A 24,638-nucleotide genomic window follows, 5' to 3' on the forward strand; every position below is an offset into this window, starting at 1 on the left:
TAAGTGCTTGTCTCTTCCAAGGATTCTGTCAATTTTTTTAATGTTAGGATGACAGAATGCTCCTGTGTGAGACAATTGAAGTGGAGCATTTAAAGAGAGCCTGAATTGTCAGACATGTTTCTTGGACAGGTATATGCATACTGCTCTCCATTTATGAGTTTTAGACATTTACTTCCATTTATGCTTTACTAAGCCATAGCTAAGGTACTGCTAACATGATTTACTGATCGTGCAGGGTTTTCTTAAGTGTGCTGTGTGTCCCATTCACCGGTTCTTACGGTGGTTTGATGATGGATAACAAATAGGTACTTAATTTTGTCATCTTTACTGCTCCTTGTTCCCTAATGACTGAAGCATTATTTCTGATGTAAGTCATGTATCACAGTAAGCACTCGCTTATCCAGGTAGGTACTACTGCATCATCCAAGGTGTTTGCATCCCTGCCAAAACACCTTGAACTGCTTAAACAAAAATGTGGAAAAGTGAGATTGAGATAGAAATACGTAAGTTCTTGTACTTTGTTTTCACCTTGAAAAAATTAAATAGTTTTCCTTCATGTTTTCTGAGAGTACAGAATCAATTTTTTTTTTAGCAGAGTAGTACATAGAAGGGATTTTTAAAAAAAAATTGTTTTAGGTTCTCCCAGGGGAGCTAGATGGTCTATGCTAGTGTGGCAATTTCGAATATAAATTTGCCATCCATTGGTAGTGGCAGGATATGAAAGGCTTGTAAGAACCACCCACGGTAAAACAATTTAGCAAGGGTTATATATCTGTCAGTTACAATTAAGTCCATGAAAAATATTGGCTCTGAACTAGGACTTTTGTAATTTGATTTACACTGTAGTTGAAAAATAAGTGATTTCATTGGAAAATGGTCTTTATTCAACAGAATCTGAATTCTTTGTAATTTCTTGGTGAGAAATCTTAATTCAGAGTGGTGGGTGTCTTAATGTAGTTATTTAATTAACCTGCTGTTATACGCCATTTTGTGAACATTGGACAAAATTAACTTCCTGGCTCCACAATGCCTGTCAAGGATACGTGTTTCTAGGGAATATTTAGTGTCCATTCAAATTTGTTATAATGACATTTATTGCTAAAGACCAAATTGCTTGTTCATTTAGGGATTATAATACTGCTGTAGTGCAGAATATGACCAGCATTTTTAGAATGGATTCCAGTATAGTGCCAGCACCTTCCCAAAAGACAGAGTTCATTTTAGTAAAAAAGGCTTGAGCACATGTATTTTAAAATTTTACATGCTTTTTAATCCGTTCCTTTTCATTTTTTCCTTCTCATTATGTCTAATATGAAACTTGACAACTCTATAAGCATCAGATGCTAACAAAGCATCGCTACAAAAACATAAACACTGCACATCCCTTGATTTTAAAGGAGGTACCATATGTTACAGTTATGCCTGTGCTAACATACTTGGCTGGGTCAGGACCCTAATTTCCTCAACATTCAAAATGCCATGGAATCTAGTCATTACCTAGTGAATTAGTGGAGTCTTCTCTGTCTACTTGTCTTCCCCTAATTAAACTGTGTAGAGTGTTTGGCACCCTCCACTGAAAGGTGACTGACCAGTTTTCTAAGAGATATATATGTATATATACATATATAATTTTTTTTTTTATTTGCTGCCTAAAACATGTAGTAGAGGTCCATGATAGTCTTAGGAACAAAATTCAGATCTTCAAATCATCTGGTTCTCTAAGTGTGAGATGGTCCTTCCCCTTTCTCTGATCTCAGAGTTTAAAGCCTTTCTGTCTCCCTTGCTTATGGGGTAATAATCTGTGAGAACCTGATTGTCAATCAGGAGATTGATTGTCTGTTTCTATCTAGAATGATGTAGGATTGTGTCATTCTCTCTGTTGATCAGTGGCTCTTTTCTCTGCAAATTCAGGCTTGGACATGGGACAACATGTGCCTTACTGGCGTTGGAGTTTTCTATTCTTTGATGTGTAGCTTTGGGACACCTCCATTCAGTTCAGCTCCAAAATATATGGGCCTTACTAGATAAAATTGCTAGCTTGCCTCTGACCATCCTTCTCACTTTCAGCTGTCAGTTGCTTCAAATTTTGGGTTTCACAGGTTTTTGGTCTGTCTCTTCCTTTTTCCAGACCTGCTTTCTGGCACTGACATACTCTTGATGCTCTGCACTGTCTTGATGAGTCCTGAAGCCAGCCCATTTTTCTGCTTGCTGTGACTCCTCTGTCCTGTTCTCCTCCACTGCAACTGGTTCAATGTGTTGGGGAGATCTGGAAATTACGAGCCCACACCAGTGGGTCAGGTGGCAATGCTGGAGAAGGTCACAGCATGGGGACAGTGACTCCACATGACAGTGGGGCAGAAAGTCTCTCCTTGTGACCCTTTGGTGTGAAATGGAGTAGCCAGTATCAAAGAAGGAGGAATGCTTCAAGGGGAGGAAGGGCTGGTGCCAGCCTGGATGTACATCCCTCAGTTTCTGAAATATTTTGATGTTCAGGTGAAAACTGTTAAATATCCATTGAGATTTGACTTTCATAAAGGTGAAAATCTCAAGGTCTAGAGTTTTGTCTCCAGCAGGTTACTGATGTTTGAATGGGTCTGTGATTCTCTAGTGATCTCATCATCTAAAACTTTATGGGATTTTTGCCCCAGAGTTCTCCACATAGCCTTGTCTTCCACACAGAAGACTTCTTTTCTTTCTTCCCTTTTTTTTTTTTTTTTAATCCACCCCTTTGCTGATTTGTCTCCTTAAATTCCCATACATTTGCATAAAACTGGTGATTTTTGTTTTCATGCTTCAGCATCCATCCCTTAGGTTTGCCCTTGAATAGCTGGAGCAGATGAATTCTAGCAGCTGTTTTCTTTTGTCACCTTTCTTTGCCCCGACTTCCACTGTAGGCTGACAGATAAACTTAAAAAAAAAAAAAAATTCTTTGATTACTTGGAAACTCTCTCTCACCCTTGCCAGTGAAGGTTAAAATAAAACCAATTCTTGGGCTGGGTGAGGAGCCTCTGACCTCATGCCACCCATTTCTAGAGCTTTTCCAAATTAGATACTAGTTTATTTATTTTTTTGAATTCTTTATCTCTTAATGACATATTCAAGATATATTTACTATCTTCTTTTCCCAAGTACTTTTGATTTTAATAGGATTTCCTTCAGCAATTGTGCTGACCTCCTGGTTTCTGCATATACAGAAATTTGGAAAAGTTCAGTAATGGAGTGTGAACCCTCAGTGTGCAAACCCCACCAGATTAGAGTCAGTTAATTAATGAGATACTTCAGTTGTTTTCATGACTTAGGCTGTCTTCAGGCACTGAGAAAAATGTTAATAATGTACAAATATTGTGATATTTATGTTTCTTTTATTTTTATTTACAGAAATTAAACTCAAATACAAACAAAGCCTCTTTTTCCATCAACATCCTCATTAAAATAAAGCCTCTATCCAGTATTCAATGCCTGCATGAATGTCTATGTACAAAGTCTTACATACTTCATATTTATAAACTTTCACTTGTAATTCTTTTTTACTTTGTGTCATTCTCTGCATTGAAGAAGAAAAAACAAAAGGGGGGGGAAAAAGGTAGTAATAATACTGACTTTTAGCAAAAAGGGTCATTCCCATCACAGGATGGATGTCTGTGTTAGCTCTCCTTAAGAAATATAAAAGTTGTGGGGTGCCCTGTGCCTGAGATGACTTTTCTGAAATAACCAAATTTGTATTGTCTTTTCCTTTATTGTGTTCTCTCTCTCTCCCCTCATCCCCAATACGTTTAGCTCTCTTTGATTCCCACCCCCCTGACCTGTTCTTTTTCCTTTAAACCTGTCTTGTACTTCCATTTCTTGATTCATTCTCCTCTAAATTCCTTTTCTTGTGTTTCCTTGCTTTGTACAAATGTAAGCAGTAGCTGGTACCACTGCAGTTGGAGTTGACCCCAGAAACATGGACATATTGTCAAATAATTGCCCACAAAAAGTGGGATCTTGAGTGGGCCTGAAATTAATTGCATTCAATTCTAGTAATTCATTTTCATAAGCTAATAAAAGCATTAGAGTGCAGTCATTGCTGATTTGCTCCCTAGTTATGGGCCAAAGTTACTTTCAAGTTTATAGGCCCTGTGTTATCCTGAATCCTCCCCTCCCTGCAAGCTCTTGTTTCTGGATGATTTCCTGCACCACATACTGCTGTCTCTCCAGGTGAGCATGCCTTTTGTATGAGAAGTAGATAAAGAGACCCAGGGGAAGCTGCAGTTAAATTGCTCCTCAAGGCAAGAGCCATGCTGGCTCTGTAGTACTCACACTGTACTGTTTTCCTGCAGTATTAACTCCAGAAGAATACTGGGATGAACTTCGGAGCTGAGAATATAAACCTGTCACTTAAGATTGGTCCTCAACCACAGGCATGCAGGAAGTGTGAGAAGAATGAACAGTATTACATCAAACCTTTCCTTTATACACACAGAAGCATGTGCATGCACCCAGGATCTGCCTGCTCTGTTTTTGCTCTTGTGAAGGGATATGTTTGAGTAATCTGTGTGCTTGATGGCACTTCCATGAGCATTTCTGCTTTATTTCTGAGTGAAATGAGCCTGGCTCAGCATCATGAATGAGTGTGGCACATTATAACTCTGCAAGTACTGATAAATATCACCTACAGATGTATTTAGTGGGCAGGGGAACGGAATGTGAAATCTGTTTTTCTACTCTGCAAACCAGCTTTTATACACAAAACACTAAAAGGGGAAGTTCCTCAAGCTGCTTTTCTCTCCCTCCTCACATTTGTCTTGAAAGCTCACTTCCATTGTAAACATGAAGATGACCCTTGAGTCCTGTTAAGTTTGGGATCTGATCCATTATGGGAAGCTATTTTAGTATCTTTCTGATTCAGAGAGTTGGTCTTAAAAAGCTAATTTGTCACAGAAGGATTTTCTGTGGGTGAAGCCATCACTGTGTTTAGGGGGAGCAGTACTCTGATGGAGGTAACTTGCTGTTGAGGTCAGGAGCAAGCCAATTTTCCTCTTATCCAAGCTCTGGCTGCTATAATCTAATAATAGATGGAAGAGAGAACAGAAAGGACTGTTTAGATAAGTGCTTTGAAAACAGCATATATTTTAAAATTCATTTTAATCAAGTGACCCTGAAGTGGGCATTTATACTTACATATATTTATATATTTAGGGTTTGTTTCTTTTTTTTTTTTTTTTTTTTTTTTTTTTTTTTTTTTGCCCTGAGGAAGGTTATTTTTTTATGAGCCCCTTGGTAGCATGTCAAGGTTGAGCTAGCAGGCTAATACACAAAGCTGGCTTCATGCAGCTTTTATGGGGAAACAGCCTTGAGTGTGTCACCTCTGATGCACTTTGCTTTTGAGGCAGCTGTTTCATTTATTCTAAGGTTTGCTTGTTTTCTGGGACTGTATTTTCATATTTGTATTACTTTGAAAGGCAAAAGAAAAGAAAGTGTTGAATCAGGGGACAGCTTAGTCAATAGGTAGAAGAATTTGCTGCTATGTTTGATGGAGCTTCCTGCAGTGTTTATGGGAAGGGTTGGTTATTTCTTAACCTCTTTGTTTGGAACAAATGTTGGGGAAAAGCTTTTAGAGCTGCTTTGTGGAAAATATTTCCTTTGAGGGTGCTTCAGGAATTGTGTAGGGATGCCTGTGTGCAGCTTAGCCCCCACAGAGAGAAGGAGATGGAAGAATGGGACAGTAGAGAACTTTCATATTTGAAATATCTGCCCTCCCCAGCTGGTAAAGACAGGGACAGTTCAGCATGGTGCTTCCTGCTGCTCCCACATCTGCTGTGGATCATCCTGGCTTGGCCACTGCATTTCACTGCACACACTGGGTGCAGATGTGTCTGCTGTCACCTTTTCATCCTGTCTGGTACAAATGTCCCTCTGTCCCTGAGGGTGGCTCAGCCTGCTCTGGTCTCCGCTTGTTGCCTGCATTTCACATGCTGTGCTTTGCTGAAGTAGATTTTCAGCTTGGTTCTTCCTTTGCCAGTATCTCTGTGGACACAGAAGGGAAGGGGAAGTGCTGACTGCAAAGTCCATTTTTTTGGTAAAGACACAAAGAATGTGTCCATGGAGTAAGTGCACACCATTTTAATGGCATAACACTCTTGAAACGAAGTGAGTAGGAGTCAAATTATTCTGGCACATTTAAGGTTACATTTAGGAAAAATCTTACTGAAATGGAGAATCATTCTTTATCAGAGACAAATGCTTTTAAACCCAGCTTCTACATGTAATATCCAGCTGAAGGCTAAAAGACTCATAGAACCACAGAATTGTCTAGGTTGGAAAGGATCTTCAAGATCAAGTCTAGCTGTTAGCCCAGCACTGCCAGGCCCACCACGAACCCATGTGCTTTAACAGGAGTGGGTGTTCTGTGGCTCAGTAGTTGTGTTGCAGAAGATGAAGGTGCTCATGGGTGAGTGGACAGTGCATATGTAAATTATTCCAGCTGTGATGTATTGCAGCCTCCACCTGGTTAACTCTGGTGCTGTGAGAGTTGCTGATAGTTGAATAAGGAGATTGTACTGTTGTTCAGCTTGTTACTGAAACGTTTCATACACCATGGAAAAAGCAATTCTCACTGAACATTGCTTTTCTCTGAAGTCTAATCTGTGGGGCAGTTCAGAGTTGAAGTTGCACCTGTAATAGTAATTTACTTCAGTGCAAGGTGTATAAAATATGCTGGTTCTGACATGGGAGCATTTCATAAGGCTAGATGGTTGTAAGTGGGTGTGAGGCAGTATTTCACAGATTTTTAAAGTGAGAGTATGATTTCCAGGAAGCTTAAAAGAAGCCGGTGTGCAGCTGTTGCTGAATTTTCCTGAGACCCAGTCACTTGGCTCTCTTAAGGTGCTTTGGAAATCACAGCCAACATGTTGGAGCTTTCTAAAGATCCTGTCTTAAAAACCTCTGTGTAGGATATCATAATTTGTAGTGCTGCAATAAAAGTGTACCTTTGTGAGAGATTTCTTTTCAAGCTTTTTGACCTTTTTGTGATTTGTGGCTTGATTTCTTTTCCCTTCTTTTTTTCCCCCCCCATTAAATCTGCAACTAAGCACTGGAGAACCTAGCAATGACAGCATAAAGGCAACTGCCTGGGACAGTTGTCGGAGAGACACCTTTTTATTAGAATAATATGAATGAAAAATTGAAAGTTTCTAGACTTATTTCAAATGCAGTAGCTGTCTGAGCCTTGTGTTATTCAGACTGGTTTTCAAAGTGTCCCTTCGGTCACATTGAGTACTTGAAAGGCAGGAGAATAGAATTTTCTTTTCTTTGGCATTGTGTTACACCTACAGTGGATCATGCTTGCAGATCAGACATTTATAAATTGAATTGGTAAAACTGGAGCAGTGTCAACTGAAGAGACAAAGTGCACCTTTGAAACCTAATTCGTTCAGTGAAGACCCCAGGCTGGAAAATCTGGCTCTGTTTTTGTCCCACGGTTGTTCTGACACACCTAAACGTGACAAACAAACACATCATGGGAAGGGGAGTGGGTTTGGGAGGAATACTTTACATATGTTTATCTGTAGCTGGGAACTCAAGTTGTTGCTTTCTTCTGAATCCTTGCAGGTGAAAGTGATGGTAAGGATTTGTTCCTCTCAAGGGACAAACGAAACGTCTGAATCCATGTCCTTCCTAAAGGTAGACCCACGAAAAAAGCAAATCACATTTTATGATCCAGCAGCGACTGGGCCTTCCAACGCAGGTCACAGAAGAGGTGTTGTTGCTGTCCCAAAGATGTTTGCCTTTGATGCAGTTTTCCCCCAGGATGCTTCACAGGTACTGGAGTCACTACTGAAGACCTCTTGAGTCTTCTCTTGGCCACTGGATTTGATTGCCTGAGGAGTTCCTTCTGTTTCTGGGGAATTTTATTTGAATGAGTTGCCTTAATGCCTGGGAAAAACATGGTAATTAATGGACAAGTGGGTAAATTCTTATATCTTCTGTTTAGTTGAGATGTAAAATTAAAGAATAATAGCAGGGGAGATAGATTTGCTGATGAAATTACCTTCTGTATTTTCTTGTTAGAGAAAGGCACACAGCCAGCTTGAAATCCAGTTTCCATCCAGCTAGGTTTTAACCCATTTGATGGGACTGAAATAAAGTCCTTCCCCACAGCTTTCAATGGGAAATTAACATGTGATTAATGTTAAACTAAATGCTGTTAGGAGGAAAGATAAAGCTAACCCCTTGGGATTGGTATACTGGAACAGGGAGCTTTAATATTATCTGCACCTTTTCCAGTTTATTTATACTGTGGTTTTGGCTGATTATTTTATGTTGATGGTTGTGCTGATGATGGTGCATGTCTTTGTTTTGGCCTGCAAAAGGGAGCATTTATTCAGTAGTAGCCTCAGACCTGAAATCTGCTACACAGACAGGATGGCTGGTCTTTGAGAGGATTGGGGTCTGCAGTATATTCAGTGAGGTTGCACTCATGGACATCTGATAAGTCCTTCTGTGAAAAATCTTTAGTTCAGAAAGTAAAATCCTAAAACAGCTTTAAAAAGAACTAATTCAACAGCATTTGAAGAATTACACCAAGTCTGAACTGCTGGGAAAAAATTAGGGTGAAAAATATAGTGAAAGGAGAAAATAGTCTATTAATGTTGACAAAATATGGCAAACTTTAGTTCGTAATCCCCTCCTCAGATCTTCTCCTAGAGTATTGTTTAATTTTTTGGGTCCCAGAGTGTAGATAAGAAAATATTTATTGAGTCTAAATTCTAGACAAGCATTGAAGATGGGGAATAACTTCCCCCACACATCAGGGCTCAAAGCACAGGTGGCCACATCTGAAAGCTGTTTTAGATCCCACATAAGTTCAAGCAGGGTCTTCATGCAGAGGTATGCAACAGTGATCTCAGCACGAGTCCAGAACTGGACGTGAGATTTTCTTACTTGTGCTGCCAGCCCTGCTGCAAGGTGGCTGGTCACAGCCTGCATGTCTGCTGGTTTTGGCACCAGTCCTTCAGGCTGTTGACCCCTGGTTTGGGATGGCTTTTCAGTTCCTTGTGGCAGGCCTGTTGGGTGGCCTGTTGTGATATTTTTGGGTGATGTTGGCCACTGCAGCCCCTTCTGTGGAGGTGTTATTGCTGGAGGCAAGCTTGCTACCATGCACCTGCAAACAGAGCCTTATCATTTCACTGTAGTTACATATTTACAGCAGCCCCCTCCCCTGCCTCCAGTTGCTGTACTTAATAGATCATCTTATTGTGTATTTGAAACCTTCCCTGACGTGGATAAACTGGTTTTAGCACAATCAAGTATTTTAGCAAGTTTTCCTTATTGATGATGATGTTTCCACTGGAAGAGGAAAATGTGATACTATGAAATCTTATTCAGGGATCTTAATGCATTTTCTCTAGTATGGATGTCTTTTTAATTCCTCTGAGCACTCCTGAGTAGCTTAATTTCAGTGGAGTCACTACTATTACTGAATAGCCTTGGCTAAGCTATTATACCAGCAGGAAGCCTGGTTGGATAGCATTCAGTTTGCTACATTAGTCATAGAATCAATATTCCAAGAGAATAGGTTTAATAGAATTGAAAACTATTTTAGGCTGTAGTAGCATATTTTATTATTTTTTAAGATAGCATAGTTACTAAAATAATAGGACTGATGCCATAAAAATGGGGAGAATATTGCGCCTCAAAAATATTGAGTCATTCATTTCATTACTGAAGAACAGTAAAATCCACAGCAGTATATGCTCTTTCACTTATTTGTCTCCAATTTTTCTTTCAGGCTGAGGTATGCTCTGGAACAGTAGCAGAAGTAATCCAGTCTGTTGTGAATGGTGCAGATGGTTGCATATTTTGCTTTGGTCATGTCAAGCTTGGTGAGCTCCCAAATTCGTTACAGTTAATTACTATGTCAGTCTGGTAATTACATGCTGTCAGCTCCTGGAACAATAAACCTGGAGTATATGAATAGATTAGAATTTCTTTTTAATTAGCTTTGCAAACTTATCACGGTTTATTTCTACACTGTGATTGTAAGTTTTAATTTGAAAAGGTAAAATGTAGCATCAGATTAGCTTATTTGAGAGCAAGTTTATGTAGTTGCATTGTGATGAAAATCAAAAGATCAGAGATGTTTTTTAACATTAATTTGCTGTGGGTCTGGCTTACAAAACGTGCAAACCTAATTGAATAAATAGTAATGGATTATTAATTAAATACTTTGAATTTTTTCATCTGTTCTTTCCATTATCTGTGCAGCACATGGCATTACATATAATGTACCATGATGATATCAGGAGGCAATATGAAGACATACTGCCTTGTACAAGAAAGGTTAATTGTGTTTATGTTTGTCTTTTCATTCTAGGAAAATCTTTTACCATGATTGGGAAAGATAACTCCACACAAAGCCTTGGTATCATCCCCTGTGCAATTTCTTGGCTCTTCAAATTGATCAATGAACGTAAAGAAAAAACTGGAACTCGTTTCTCTATTAGAGTATCTGCTGTAGAAATCAGTGGCAAAGATGAAAACCTTAAGGATTTGTTAGCTGAAGTAGCCACTGGCAGCCTTCAGGATGGCCAGTCTCCTGGGGTTTATCTGAGAGAAGATCCAATATGTGGAACCCAGGTATAATGAATAGCACAACATAGATTTTTCTGAGCCTGACTTTCTTCTACTTTTTATTTCCTTTTATCTGACAACAATTATGACAACTTTTAGCCAGTAAAAAAAATTTATTGCTTTTCATTTATAAGCTCATCTCCCATGGTGTACATTTTTGTTTCTCTTAGTGCCCTGGAGATTTAGCATGTTCTGCAAAAAATAATAAAAAAAATGCCCCTGTGCTAATTAGTCATTTTCTTGTTTGTATTCAAGCTTCAAAACCAAAGTGAGCTAAGGGCCCCAACAGCAGAGAAAGCTGCCTTTTTCCTTGATGCTGCAATTGCTGCCAGGAGCACCAGCAAGCCTGAATGTGAGGAGGAAGATAGGAGGAATTCACACATGCTCTTTACTCTTCACATATACCAGTATCGCATGGAGAAGAGTGGCAAAGGAGGAAGTATGAATGTTCTTACCTTGTTGTTTATTTTTAAATGATGTGGTCTTGCATTAGTTTTAATAATAATTTGCAATTAACTTTAAAATAAAAAAAATGACTGCTCAAGCCAGTTGAGTTACCTTTAACTTTTGTAGCTGTGACTAATATCTGGTTTCCTTACAATTAAACATTAATTTAGCCATTATCCCATGCTGTATTCATTATTCTCCTCATTTGAATGCATTTTGAATACCAGGTTTGGCTTGATTCCATGCAAGAACGTGATGTACAACTGTTTTTCCCTTTTGTTTTAGTGTCTGGAGGACGCAGTCGTTTGCATCTCATTGATCTGGGGAGCTGTGAAAAAGTGCTGAGCAAGAGCCGAGATGGAGGAGGCTCTCTGTGTCTCTCTCTCTCTGCCCTGGGCAACGTAATTTTGGCCTTAATTAATGGTGCTAAGCATGTGCCATATAAGTAAGTGGATTCTAAGTCTGCATTATCTTAAATTTGTGGCTGGTGTTACCTGAGAAATGGATTGCATCAACAATTTACTGTTCACCTAATATGATGCTGAAGGAAATGCTGTCAGAGAGAGGTCTGTCTTCTTTTAATGCACATGTCTTTTGTCTACTTGTCCATATTAACATACACACAGGTTTTCAAATGTCCAGGTAACATGAAATTCTTAATTAGATGGTCAAAAATGGTATATTGGTCTACTGAATTTGGGTGAAGTGTTGGGGAGGGTTTGATTGTTGAAAAAAGTGAGGGGAAAAAAGGCTAAGATGTTTTCTTTCCTTCTCTCTGTTTCCTGGATTTGGAATTTCTGGCTGATCTCAGCCAGCTGGACTTAGTGAATAACTGAAACCAAATTTCTTAGGATTTTATCTTCTTTTTGAAATTGTAAAAATTGTACTGAAATTTTGGAAAATAATTGAGTATTTATCAAGTATGGTCACCAAAGGTTGTTATTTCTGTGTGTCTTTTTGGATGATACATCTTTTAAATTAAAAAAAAAAAAAAAAAGATCACCATCTTGCACATTAGTTTAGCAGAAGTGAATGTTTCGGTGTGTTCCTTTGTGGAGTGTCTGTGACAACAATTTTGTGTCAAACACACCTGTGGGGAGCCCAGCTTAAAGACAACAGCCACATTGTAAGCACCCTTACCAGAACTTGGCCTTCAGTCTTTAAATTTAATTGCTGCTTGTCTTAACAACAGCACCAAGTTATAATGCATTATCAATCATGTCATTTCACATATTTATCTAGTGATGCATCTCATACAGGTGGGGTTTTTTTCTTTCTGTATCAGGCAGAGAGATATTTTCCTCAGGCTACTTGGTAGGTTTGAGTATTGAGTAGAGGATGGATGGGTTAGAATAGGGAAGGGAGATCCTCAACTTGGTCACCTACTGTGGTTTAGTGACCAGACATGACAGGAGTTCCCCTCAGGCTGGACCTGCTTAGGGAGTTTCCTACTCCAAGGAGCCGTGGGGAAAGATGTCTTGGAGATCAGTGGAGGACAAAATGTCACTTGTCTTGTCAGCTTTACTGTCCACAGTGGAGGCTTTACATCACCAGGAAAGCCTTCAGAGATAAGTTCTGCTACCCTTTTGCTATGTCAGAGCAGACCACAGGTGGCAGAATGGAAAGTAGATTAGTTGGGGTGACACTTTTATTTCTGATATCTAACACTGTTATATCCAGTTAGAGATTTCTTACAATTTCTGTTGACTTCTAATATTTCTTACTGTTAAAAGTGTTTGCATAAAGCTCACAGAGTGTAACTATCCAGATACTAAGTCTGTTCAGCTAAAAATACAGCAGTCATGAGCTCTTTAGGTAGTATGACCTAAACCTGAGAAAACTAGTTATCAGTCAATTGGCTTACAATTTTCTAAGCAACAAAATGACTTACCCTACTGTAAATACACAGGCAAATAAATTAAAATATCGTACCTTTGTATGTGTACATTTAGACACATTTGAAGTGTGGTCAATAACAGGAGCATATTTCTTATCTACATATACCATGAGTGCATGAGAGTGAAAGCACAGCTTGTGGTGTAAAATTCTGCAAAAAAAGGTGTTGGTTTCTTTAAATAATCCTAGTGTTTTCATTTTTTTTTTTTGCACAGGGACAACAAGTTGACAATGTTGTTGAGGGAATCACTTGGGAATATCAACTGCAGGACTACTATGATTGCACACATTTCTGACTCCCCAGCCAATTATGCAGAGACTCTCACAACTGTTCAGCTCGCATCGCGAATCCACCGCATGAGAAAGAAGAAATCCAAGGTTGGTTCACAAACAAGCAGAAATTAATTCATTTGAAAATGAGTTTTCCTAACCTCTCAGTAGGGGAACATGGGATTTCTCGATGGTAGGAAGTAATACAAAATGCATAAAATCTCAGGAGAGGAACTGACAAATGACTTGGCACTGAGCCATCATCCTGCCCCCAATCCTTAATCCTGAAATTCTCTTCTTTTTGTTTCAAACACGTATTCTTTCTTTGCTTACATGTGGAGCTATCTCAAAAGCTTCTATCAATATTAATTAAAAAGCAATAGAAGAGGAACAGAAAACAGATAATGCATAATATTTAATGGAAAATATCTTAAAAGGTGTGATTGTTATATTATTACTAATACAGTATAATCTATGTTGCATGTTATTTTAATTTACCCTTCCCTCTTATATTTGCCCACTAGATGTAGTTATGATAGTATACACAAAACACAGATTATATTGCAACCTGACCTTCTAATCAATTTCTGTACATGTATATGCTTATTTATCAATTGCTACTAATAAATTTACTGTTACTTGTCATTTGCAGTATGCATCCAGCTCATCTGGAGGAGAGAGTTCGTGTGAAGAAGGACATGTCCGGAGACCGCCCCATTTGCGACCATTCCACCCACGAACTGTTGCCCTTGACCCTGACCTTCCTGTCCTGAATATATCCAGTGATCCTGATTATTCCTCCAGCAGTGAACAGTCTTGTGATACTGTCATCTATGTTGGTCCCAATGGTGCAGCTTTGTCTGACAGGGAATTGACAGATAATGAAGGTCCACCAGAGTTTGTTCCCATTATCCCGTCCCTAAATAAGAAGAGAAATAAAGACAATCCTGCTATTAGTAGGAGTTCTGACAAGGACCATTTCAAATGCAACACTTTTGCTGAACTGCAGGAAAGGTTAGAGTGCATAGATGGAAGTGAGGAACCCATGAAATTTGCTTGTGGAGAAATCTCTGTTGGGTCCAATTGTAGTCCTGTTCCTGGAAGTACAGAAAATGCACAGTCTAAGTTGATAAAGGAAAAAGTATCCTCTCCTTCTGGAGGATTTAAGAAACTGATTCCACAAGAAACTGCATCTCCCAAAAAAGGATATAACCTTCCTTTCCAGGCTGTTTCGCCAAGGGGTGGCAATGGCAACTGTCAAGAAAATAGCACACCTCACTTGAAAGCAGAGCTTTCCAAGCTGCAGAGCAGAGCTGACAACAAAATAATAGACTCTATCCTAGAGGGGGAGAGAGAGACAATCACTGATTCCTTGCAGACTTCAAGGTGTAGCCCTTTGAGGAATCCAGAGCAGAATAAGGCCACGGCTGAATGTGTCACCAAGGAGAAGTCCTTGTACGTGAAGAGACCCTTGCCAAGCCCAGCGCCTCCCCCTCCACAGCAGAGAGAACACTCCCCAAGCTCCAAAGCCGAGAATTTGGAGCTGGACAATAGCAATGCAGTTCGGACTCCTCCTGTGGGAATGAGCAAACAGATGGGAAACAAACCTGAGCAGAGCCCTTTAGGAAGCACATTCCTTGTTGGTAGCAACACCCAGAGTCAGTCAGGTGCGATAGAGGTACACAGCTTCAGGTCAGCATTCAGAGGGAAATGTTTTGATCGGGATATACTGACCACCACAGTGACTTTGCAGCAGCCTGTTGAGCTGAATGGAGAGGATGAGCTTGTTTTCACAGTGGTGGAAGAGCTCTCTATTAGTGGAATTATGGATAATGGGAGACCTTCCAGTATCATTAGCTTTAACAGTGACTGCTCCCTTCAGGCCCTTGCATCGGGTTCGAGGCCGGTCAGTATTATCAGCAGCATAAATGATGAGTTTGATGCTTATACCTCACAGGAGACTTCTACTGGTGTAAATATTGATATTGTTGTGCCCTTTGCTAAGGATCCCTTTACCAGCAGCAGACGTTCCTCCATCAGTTCATGGCTTAGTGAAGTCAGCATTTGTACAATTGAAAGTGATGGAGCCCAGTCTAGTGACAGTTTTGTCGCACAGTCATCTTACAACTGTAATAAATCCGAGGAACTCTTCAACTTGGACTCATCCCATTTGTGTGTCCCCCTGAAAAGTGCTCTGAATGACAGTGGATTTTGCTTCTCTGAGCTGGAGAGTGAGAGCTTGAGTTCCAGCAAGCTTTCCTCAGGCATCAGTAAAAGCCCTCAAACCTCTGAAACTACCAAAGCATCTCAGATAAAAAGTGCTTTTTGTGTCACTGATCAGCCAGTAAAAATCAAATTTAGTAATTCTCGTGATGCGCCTGTGATAGAAACAATACATTCTAGTCTTCCTAGGAAAACAAAAACTACCTCTTCTCCAATCCACAATAATACTGTCCTCAGCTATAAAGAGCTGCAGAATCCACATGGTATATTTGAAGATCCTTGGCTGTTACGCACTGATTATCACTTGGAAGCAAAACCTGCAGAGTCACTGCTGTCTCCAAAACCTCACACGTTTGGTACTGAGAAGCAGCCAGAAAAAGCTGCCCAGGGTTTTGGCACAGCGTCCAGGCCAGCAAAGTCACAGACTATGCTCGCCTGTTCGCAGAGGGTTGTGGATGGCTGTGAAATGGCCTGCAAATCCTCCAGCGGAGCTGCCAAGAAGTCAGAAATTGCAATGAAGATGCCACAGCTGAAGAGAGGAGCCACCACACTGGGAGTGATGCCAGTGTCACATGCTAACAGTACTTTGCCAGAGTGTGTGACCCGAGGGAATTCGGATGCACCCCTGGCCACTGGCAGCTTGAAATCGTCCCTGGGGAAGAAGAACGCACCACAGAAATCAACCATGTTGCCCAGACCAGGTGGGCCAACGCCTCCAACACCTCCTGTGCGTAAATCGAGCCTGGAGCAGAAGCCTGTTGGTCTGGGTAGTGGTGGGGGGAAAGCTTCTGGTCTGGACTTTGCCAGAGCTGCCACGCCAAAGGCTGAAGACGAAGCAGATTTGCGCTTGAAAGCTGGATCTTACTTTAGTGAAAGTGCCAGCTGCAAAATGAACTTGAAGGGCGACCACTCTTTGCCCAAGATGACGTCCAGCTTAAAGGTGAAGGCATCAAAGAGTGAAACTGTGCACCGATACGGGAGCCACATGTCTCTGGAGAGGTGTGACAGCCTGACATCAGTTGGATCCAAAGCAAGCATGGTGAGGGACAGCGGGAGCGCTGGCAGCAGCCGTGCAGGGCGCTCTGTCCCCAGGCTGGGGGTCCCTCCCGTTGCTTCCAGTATGGGTTTACCACTGCCCTTCCCCGCCCCTGCAGCTGGTAAAAACAACCAGGCAAAACCCACAGCTAACCAGAAGGTACAGGCCAATGGGAATAAAAACCGGGGCCTCTCTGCCAGTGGGTCAAAGTCTCTCAGCTCCTCTGTGAAGTCCCTGGCACAGCCTGCAGGGAAGGGCTCTGGCCTGGCCCCTGGAGGGAAGGCAGCCCCCCGTTCTGTGCAGCCCGTCAGCGGCAAACCGGGCCGCGGGACCATCATGGGCACCAAGCAGGCCATGAGGGCAGCCAACAGCCGCGTGAATGAGCTGGTGTCGGGCGGCTCTGCCAAGGCGGGACACTTCCGAGGCTCCACCGACTCTGACAGTGGCAATGACAGCGGCATTAACCTCAGCGACGAGAAGTCGCAGATGCCGGTGCTGCCGTCCCCCTACAGCAAGATAACGGCGCCGCGGCGGCCGCAGCGCTACAGCAGCGGGCACGGCAGCGACAACAGCAGCGTGCTGAGCGGGGAGCTGCCGCCAGCCATGGGCAGGACGGCTCTCTTCTACCACAGCGGGGGCAGCAGCGGCTATGAGAGCATGATCCGGGACAGCGAGGCCACCGGCAGTGCCTCCTCAGCACACGACTCCATGAGCGAGAGCGGGATGTCCTCCCCCGGCCGCATGAGGAGCCTTAAATCCCCCAAGAAACGGTCAACAGGTGAGACACGAAGGTGTTTGCTGGTGCCAGGTGTTGGCTGGTGCTGCACTGCATCCTGAGCATGGAGGTGTTTGTGGCATCTCTGACGGAGAGGAGAGGAGGCTTGGAGGGAGCTCAAAGCAGGGAGGTGGACCGACTGCATGCGCTTGTGTGTGCATGTGTACTGCTGTGACAGCAGCTACTTGTCATTTATTTTACTTCAAAGCTGCAGGTGTGACACAGGTGCTGCGGTGGAGAGGGCAGGAGAGGTGTGGGTGCCCCGGGGTGCCGGCGGCCTCCCTGCGAGGGAGGAGGCAGCAGGTGGCTGCCGGCAGGTGGGGGACATTCCTTCCTCCCTCAGCAGGGCCAGGGCCAGGGTGGCCCAAATTGGAGGGTGCTCTGGGTGGGTTGGGGTAAGTGAGGTGCTGGCTGAGTGCTGATGAGTTTTTGTGAGGATTCAGTGAGTGATCCTGGAAAACGGGTGAGAGAAGGGCCGTGAGGAGAGGAGGAGCTCTGCTGCTAGGTGTCTGTGAGGAAATGACAGAGAGATAGGCTAGGACTGTAATTTAGAAACAAAGGAATAAGCCAGGAGGGCAGAAGAGTGTTTGTGACTTAATGAGGATTGCTAAATGTGCATTAGATTACCCAAAAGTAACGCTTTAGGGTGTGTGTGTAAGATACAGTGACTCTTAGGTTAATACTACTAGCTAATCACAACACTATTGTATAGCACTCTAATAGTATTTATATTAAGAAATTTCAGGCTGTGTGTGTGGATACTCTACACAGTAGGAAACTGACTGCGAGAGTTGCTTGGAAGAGGCAACTCTGGCTCATTGTGTCTGACCACACCGAGAAAAGGTGGGCGTATGGGGGCCAGGTCCTCTTTCCTTCCCTCTGGTCCCTTTTCTTATTGCTCTCACTGCTGGTGAGAGCCATAAGAGAGAGTAGGTAAGTGGAGCTGCAGTCCAAGTGTGTTTGTAGTCAGCTTCAAAATCTGGCTCATGTGGTTGGTGTTACAGCGTTCTTTTCTCAGCTCTAAGTTGAGATTCTGTGGTATTGTAATGAACCAATGGCAACCAGTGCCATGTAGATCATGACCAGCAGCCTCCTTCAGCACCCTGGGCATACTGACTGCTGGAAATATAGTAGGAATTAATATCAGCAATGTGCTGGGTGTGAACTTCTGGTTGGAAAGTGGCAATTACTGCAATCCCTGTAGATACCCATGATGCTCACTTCTGGCAGTAAAACCAAATGAATGAAGTTGATCTCATGGGGCTTTCTGGTCAAGGAAACTGAGTTGCTTCAGCAAGTGATAAATCATTTTGGAAACTTTGTGTAATACTTGCTGCTCTTCTCTTTCCATCGCATATCTGCCTCTTAAACCTTTCCCACAAATCAATATTAACAGCTGTATAAGTTGCACACATATTGAGAAGGCATTTCCCACTGATTGATTTGTATTTGTTTTTGCCCTAGGAAATACTTATAAGGTCTTTAAAAATGACAAACTATTTCTTTTTCCAGTTGTAATTGCTCTATATCAGTAAATTATGTATTACTTTTTTTGAGTGCTGTAGACTTTGAGAAAATAATGTGTTTTAGGCATGAAATGTGGTTTGCCAGGAAGTGCATCAAATATTTCTTACGAGAAATGTTTGGTTCAGACCTATTATTGTTCTAAAATTATTATAATTTTTGTACATTGTTAGATATTTTTGGAGTGACTTATGTAACACCAGACTATGTTGGAGTCTCTGGATTTAAGGACACATCCTACTCCTATGTATGTCACTGTAAACCTGTCTCCTTATCTTGTAATGGAGAAATGATGTTGACCCTGGCTTGTACAGTGGAAGGAGATGAAGTTTGCTTGCATATTGCATGTGTTTGACCCCATCTGTTTGGTGTCCTCCTCAGAGGGATCTCCTGTCAGCAGTTACAGGGTCGGGGTTACAGTGTGTGGTTTTGTCCAGCAGGACAGTAGTGGTGATTCAGGCTGAATGGATTTGGGTTGTGAGAATGGTTTTGTCAAAGTGGAATCAAGTCTTCCCCTTTTGAAAACATTCCCATTTTGTTCTTGTTACTTAGAAATCATCAAGGATGCAATTAAGAATGAGAGATGTTTTTCTTAAGAATATGTAAAGCAGGTAACTTTTGGGGTATCAGTGGAGGTGTTTTGCTTTGGGGGTGCCTGCTGGGATTTTGTCTTCATTTCATGTTGGAGTTCATGACAGGGCTTATCTGACAGCCTTGACTTGTGCTTACATCTCCTGTAGAGGTCTTAGCCCAGAAGTTATTTTGGCAGCATTTTCCTTTGAGCAGAGCTGCCTTGTCTGTTTGATGTGCTTGCTCCCTTTTGTAAGAGCAGAAGAAACAAGAATCTCCACCTCCGAGTTAGTTTTTAATAAAAAGAGGCAATTAACGACTAAATTTATTGTCTCCAGTCACTTAAAGGCAGCTTACCCTTCCTGCTGCCTTGTGTCATTTCAGCTTGTTTCTGGTGGCCTTCAGCCCTCCTTTTAAGGATTGGGCTGCAGGCTTGTACTCATGTACTCATGCTTGAGCCATGTACTGTAAAGGTCAGATTTTTAGAGAATGGTAAGAGAATAATCACCAAAAAAAAAAAAAAAAAGCTGGGCACCAGAGTGCCAGCTCTTGCAATCAAAAGCATCAGCATTTCTGAAGGATATGTCAGGCTCTGCTTCATGAAACTTGAACCCTTGCAGAAGGATAATGGAGCAGTAGGATTTTTTTGGAAAATCTGTGGGCATTCTATGAAGGCTCCCAGAATTGATGAGTTTTGTTATGCACTGAACTTCTGGGTGACTGGTGTCTCAATCAGTGTGAGATGTCTCAACATTAGAGGTGCTCAAGTTGTAGCTTGGTTGATGCCTTCTGAATGCCTCTCAATCCCACAAAATCACTGAAAAGTGATGGTATTTAGCACCCTAAAATAGCAGCAGTAGTTCTGGAGGGAACTGTTTGAGCTTTGCAAAAATGTAGTGCAGTGACAGCGATCTTAGATAGCCCTGCTTGGCTTTAACTGGGGGAGCAGAAGATTTCCAGATAAGTAAGTCATTATCAGTATTAGTTTTAGATTATTCACTATCTTGCTGCCTTTGCAAGGTAATGAAAACCATTGTAGTCCACCAAAGAAAAATCAATCCAGGAAAAATATTTCTGCAAGGAGAGAATAAAGAACTGATGTTCAGACATCTGCTTTGGGAGAGGAACTGCTGTTGCTCCCATCTGGGAACCAAGTGAAACCTACTTTGTCAAGGCAGTAACTCAGTTAGCAGCCTGAGGGTATTTTACTAAAAGGAAAGATCAAGAAAAACATTTCTTCCTAAGTATACTGAGCACCTAGATCTTTCTTTAATTCACTGCAGTATGTTCTGCAGTGTGTTAGTCTCTTAGAGCCTGAGGAATGTTTGTTTTTGTGTTTTAGGTCTCCAGCGTCGCAGACTGATTCCTGCACCATTGCCAGATGCTGCCTCCTTAGGAAGAAAACCCAGTGTCACTGGCCAATGGGTTGATCTACCACCTTTGCCAGGCACTTTGAAAGAGCCATTTGAAATTAAAGTTTATGAGATTGATGATGTGGAACGATTACAGCGACACAGACAAGAGGAAACTGAGGTCAGCACATATTTTACAACTGCAGACAACATAAATTACAATATACAGACAAAGTCCTTGCTTGAATGCCAGAATGGTGTTCAGGAAATTGAGTGCAATTAAAGTACTATAATTATTAATTTTACAATTCATATGTTGGGGTACCCTTAACACAGAAAATGAAAATGATTACTGTCTAAAATTAATTGTGTCTAACATGACTGATGGTGTAAATGAAAGTTACCAATGAATACATTATGAGAAGACTTCATAATCCTAGCCTGGCTGGTGGAACCTTACAACCTCCCTCAACCATAGGGTCATTAACTCTTTATGTAAATGACAGGATTCTATTAAATGAGGGATATACTGAGTTTGACTTAGTTGAAATTGGAAAACACTTCAGCTAATTCTACCTTGGAGACCAGAATTCTATGTTCTACTGATGCCTTTTTCCCCTTTCTTTTGTAATAGCCTTTCCAGGATGTTGAGAAGGTAGGAATGCTTTTTAGAAAATAAGAATTCATGTTTTAGTATTAACTATAACTCTGACATTATCATTAGGCTGTGTTTATCATTTTCACTACTGGAAAAAAGAACTATCTACAAACAGTAGTAATTTCAGAATGTATTAAGAGATGTTTGCTAATTCAGAGAAGTGCAACAAATGCTCAAGTGATGTAGCTTGTGATTTCTCTAATTCATTAATGGATTAGAATCCATTAATGTAAACTTCAAAAAAAAGACCCTCCTAAAAACCCATTAAAACCCCACCAACCCCACAACCAAATAAAACATCCCACCTGCTCACTCTTAAAAGTCGTGAGATGGGAGCAATTTTTGTCAGACTGTTATAGGCCAGCTCACAACAGGAAAATTCATGGAATGGTTTTTGTGTGTCTTAAAAGGGTCTGATGTATTTCCATACCAAGCTGAAGATACTGGAGAGGCGCCAGCAGCGAATCAGAGAAATAAAGGCAAAGCATGAATTGTTGAAGGAAGAGTTGGAAGAGACAAAGTGCAGGTTGATGATGGATCCAAATAAGTGGAAAGAAGACTGTAAGTGTTTTGCAAAAACAGGAGTAAGATCAGCCTCTAACAGATTTTCAGCATGTCAGCAGTCCTACTGAAAAACTTAATCACTTGCTAAGATATTTTGCTGAATTGAGTCCTAAAATACTCTGTGACTCAATCTGTGTTTCTGTAATATGCTATTTGAACAAATAACCATCCAAACAAACCAGAAGAGAACATTTAAATGGCGCCGTTAATATTAAATGTAATTTTTATTATTCTTTTACTATTCTTCTTTCCAAAGAAGGAAAAGAATCTTTCCATATATCCATGTTATAGCTGGGAAATTGGGGCATGAGATTTATTCCCAGACTGAGTGTTGTGCATAATGGAAGCCTCAAGACAGAGTTTTGTATCAGCTGAACAAAGCGGGGGGAAAAAAGTCTTAGTTCAAGAGAAACTAAATGTTACCATGTTGGCTGCTTTGTGGTTGAAAAATGTTTTATGAGAAGCTGTTTCTCTTACTCAGTACTTTTTTGTCTGACAGTTGAAGTGGATCCTGATCTTGATAAGGAGTCACAGGAGTACCTGGAGGCCCTGGAACAAGTGACAGAAGAGCTGGAGCAGTGTGTTAATCTGTGCAAGTCACACATCATGATAGTGACGTGTTTCGATATCGGGATAAGCGATGCGCAGGATGCAGTGCGGGAGGTGGAGGTTTGAGGAGAGGTTTCTCAAGGGACTGAAGGAAGTGAGGCTGGGACATGAAGAAGTAAATGGATAAAGTAGCTGGGAAGTGAAGGAGGAAAGGTGGAGACTAAAAAGCAACAATGAATGTTGTAAGAGAAAGAAACAGCTGAGGAGTGGGAATGTTCATAAATCATTTGGTGCCTCAACGTGACCTGAGCTGTACAAAGGTAAAAGTAGGGACAAGTATTGCTTCTACCAGAGGGAAGTGAAGAAATTTAGTACAAACCCCGATTTTAATTAACAAACAAACAAACAAACATGAAATGGAAGTGCCTTTAAAGTTCATTTGATTTTCATTTTTGTATTTGGTGCTAGAATTAAAGCCAGCAAACCTAAGCAGACCACAAAATGTATTCCTACGAAATATTTTATACTGTATAGTGTATTTATGACTATATGTAAAAACAAACAACATTGTAGCAAAAGCAATAAGTAAATTATGTTTTCATACCTGAACTTGCCTTCTTGTTTCATAGAAAAGCTGTTTTATGTAGCAGAATTAAAATTGTATTATAATTGTTTTCTTGGTTAGGGTTCAAGATATTTTTATGAACATTTATCTATTGAGAAGGAGTATTATGGCATTTTGAAATGATTGTTTTACCTTCAGGTTTTGTATTATTACTTTTCCAGATCAAAATAAATGTTTGTTTTCCATTTTATATATACATATATAGATATATATTAACTGCTTACCTACTTCCTTGGTTACTAACCTCACTTTTCACAGACCTGGTCTTTTTTGGAGTCGTAAACTTAATGTGAGGAAGTCTACAAAGGGCACTGTGGTTTGTTTTGGTTTTCTTTTTTCCTCTCTGACTGCAGGAATTGAGAATTATGTTTATTACCAAAACCATAAAACAAGCAAAAAAAAAAAGGAGCAAAAAAGTTTTTGTAAATGTTAAGTTAGGTCCATATTTTTATATAGTTTTGACTATAAATATAGCATTTGCATTTTGAACTTTTAAGACAAATAGTATATCTTTTTACAGTTTTTCTAAGGAAGGCAAACCCTCAGGATCAAGTTTATACATGCTGCATGAGATTTGTGCTTTTTTGAAGGAGGCCACTTAAGTGTGGAAACTATTGATAAATTGTTGCCAAACAAATACTTTTGAAAAGGTTTAATAGTGTATGTAATACCACATTTCATAATGAATTCATATTTTCTAATCATCTTCCTTTTTATGGTTTTTTCAAATCCTTTGTATAAATATGTATTATAACAGCTTGCTTCAGTTTTTATCTGTGAATAAAAGATACATCTATTGTTACAAGTGCTTTTTGCTGTGCATGTGATTTTAGTATTGAGAAGAGGGAGGATGGTCTCTGGTACACTCTGTTAAATGTCACATTGCATTGTCTCTTTGCCCAAGAGGTATGTTACTGGGAACAGAGCTCTGACAGTCGTCATCATAAACCAATCAAGAAAGGGAGACAAAACACCAAAGGGTGAAATAAATAGCAGTGATAATACTTGTGTTCTCTTAGCACTTAATAGTTTACAGAACAAAGACCTGCGGCTCACATACTTGTTTTCCCTGATGAGAAAAAGCAATTAAAAATGGGTCTGAAACCACAAGAAGACAAGGAAGTGGAATCAAGCCCTGGGCCCCGCAGGTCCATCGTGGCAACCTGCTACATTCATTTCTCTGTGGCACTTCTGTGTTTGCTCCCTGGCTGGACAGCAGCTGTGCCTGGTCCTCAGCTCCTGGTGCTGGTTGGAGCCTCCGGGCAGGGTTGATGGAAAGCTTGTGCTTCTGGTGACACCATCTCTGTTTTCCAGCCATTTGGCCAAAAGGCAGATCTGTGGGGAAGTTTTCCCTCCCTCTTTTTCTCTCCTTAGGTAGCCCTAACAGCATGGCATCCATGCACTTTCTTACCCTCACAAGAGGCCTGTGAGGTGGGGTAAATTCCTTCCTCATTTTGCATCTGGAGAAGTGGGAGAGTCAGAGCAAGAGTGTGATGCTTAAATAGCTTTTTCACTGCATGGGTTGCAAGGAGTGCCAT

The 24,638-nt window shown here is 41.0% G+C and overlaps 1 protein-coding gene across 1 annotated transcript in view; it reads left to right on the top strand.

Moving 5' to 3' along the window:
• The window catches only part of KIF26A (kinesin family member 26A), a 93,780-nt gene extending 69,878 nt beyond the window's left edge, over positions 1-23,902 (top strand). The window contains exons 6-15 of the mRNA XM_059850439.1: positions 7,591-7,800; positions 9,770-9,863; positions 10,355-10,617; positions 10,867-11,050; positions 11,344-11,503; positions 13,170-13,332; positions 13,877-17,261; positions 20,695-20,885; positions 21,773-21,923; positions 22,426-23,902. Coding sequence (XP_059706422.1) covers positions 7,591-7,800; positions 9,770-9,863; positions 10,355-10,617; positions 10,867-11,050; positions 11,344-11,503; positions 13,170-13,332; positions 13,877-17,261; positions 20,695-20,885; positions 21,773-21,923; positions 22,426-22,601 — 4,977 coding nt within the window. The 3' untranslated portion in view covers positions 22,602-23,902. The remainder of the gene's footprint in view (positions 1-7,590; positions 7,801-9,769; positions 9,864-10,354; positions 10,618-10,866; positions 11,051-11,343; positions 11,504-13,169; positions 13,333-13,876; positions 17,262-20,694; positions 20,886-21,772; positions 21,924-22,425) is intronic.
• Positions 23,903-24,638: the final 736 nt, after the last annotated feature.

Source organism: Haemorhous mexicanus, chromosome 6 (assembly GCF_027477595.1).
Source record: "Haemorhous mexicanus isolate bHaeMex1 chromosome 6, bHaeMex1.pri, whole genome shotgun sequence".
Taxonomy (NCBI): Eukaryota; Metazoa; Chordata; class Aves; order Passeriformes; family Fringillidae; genus Haemorhous; species Haemorhous mexicanus.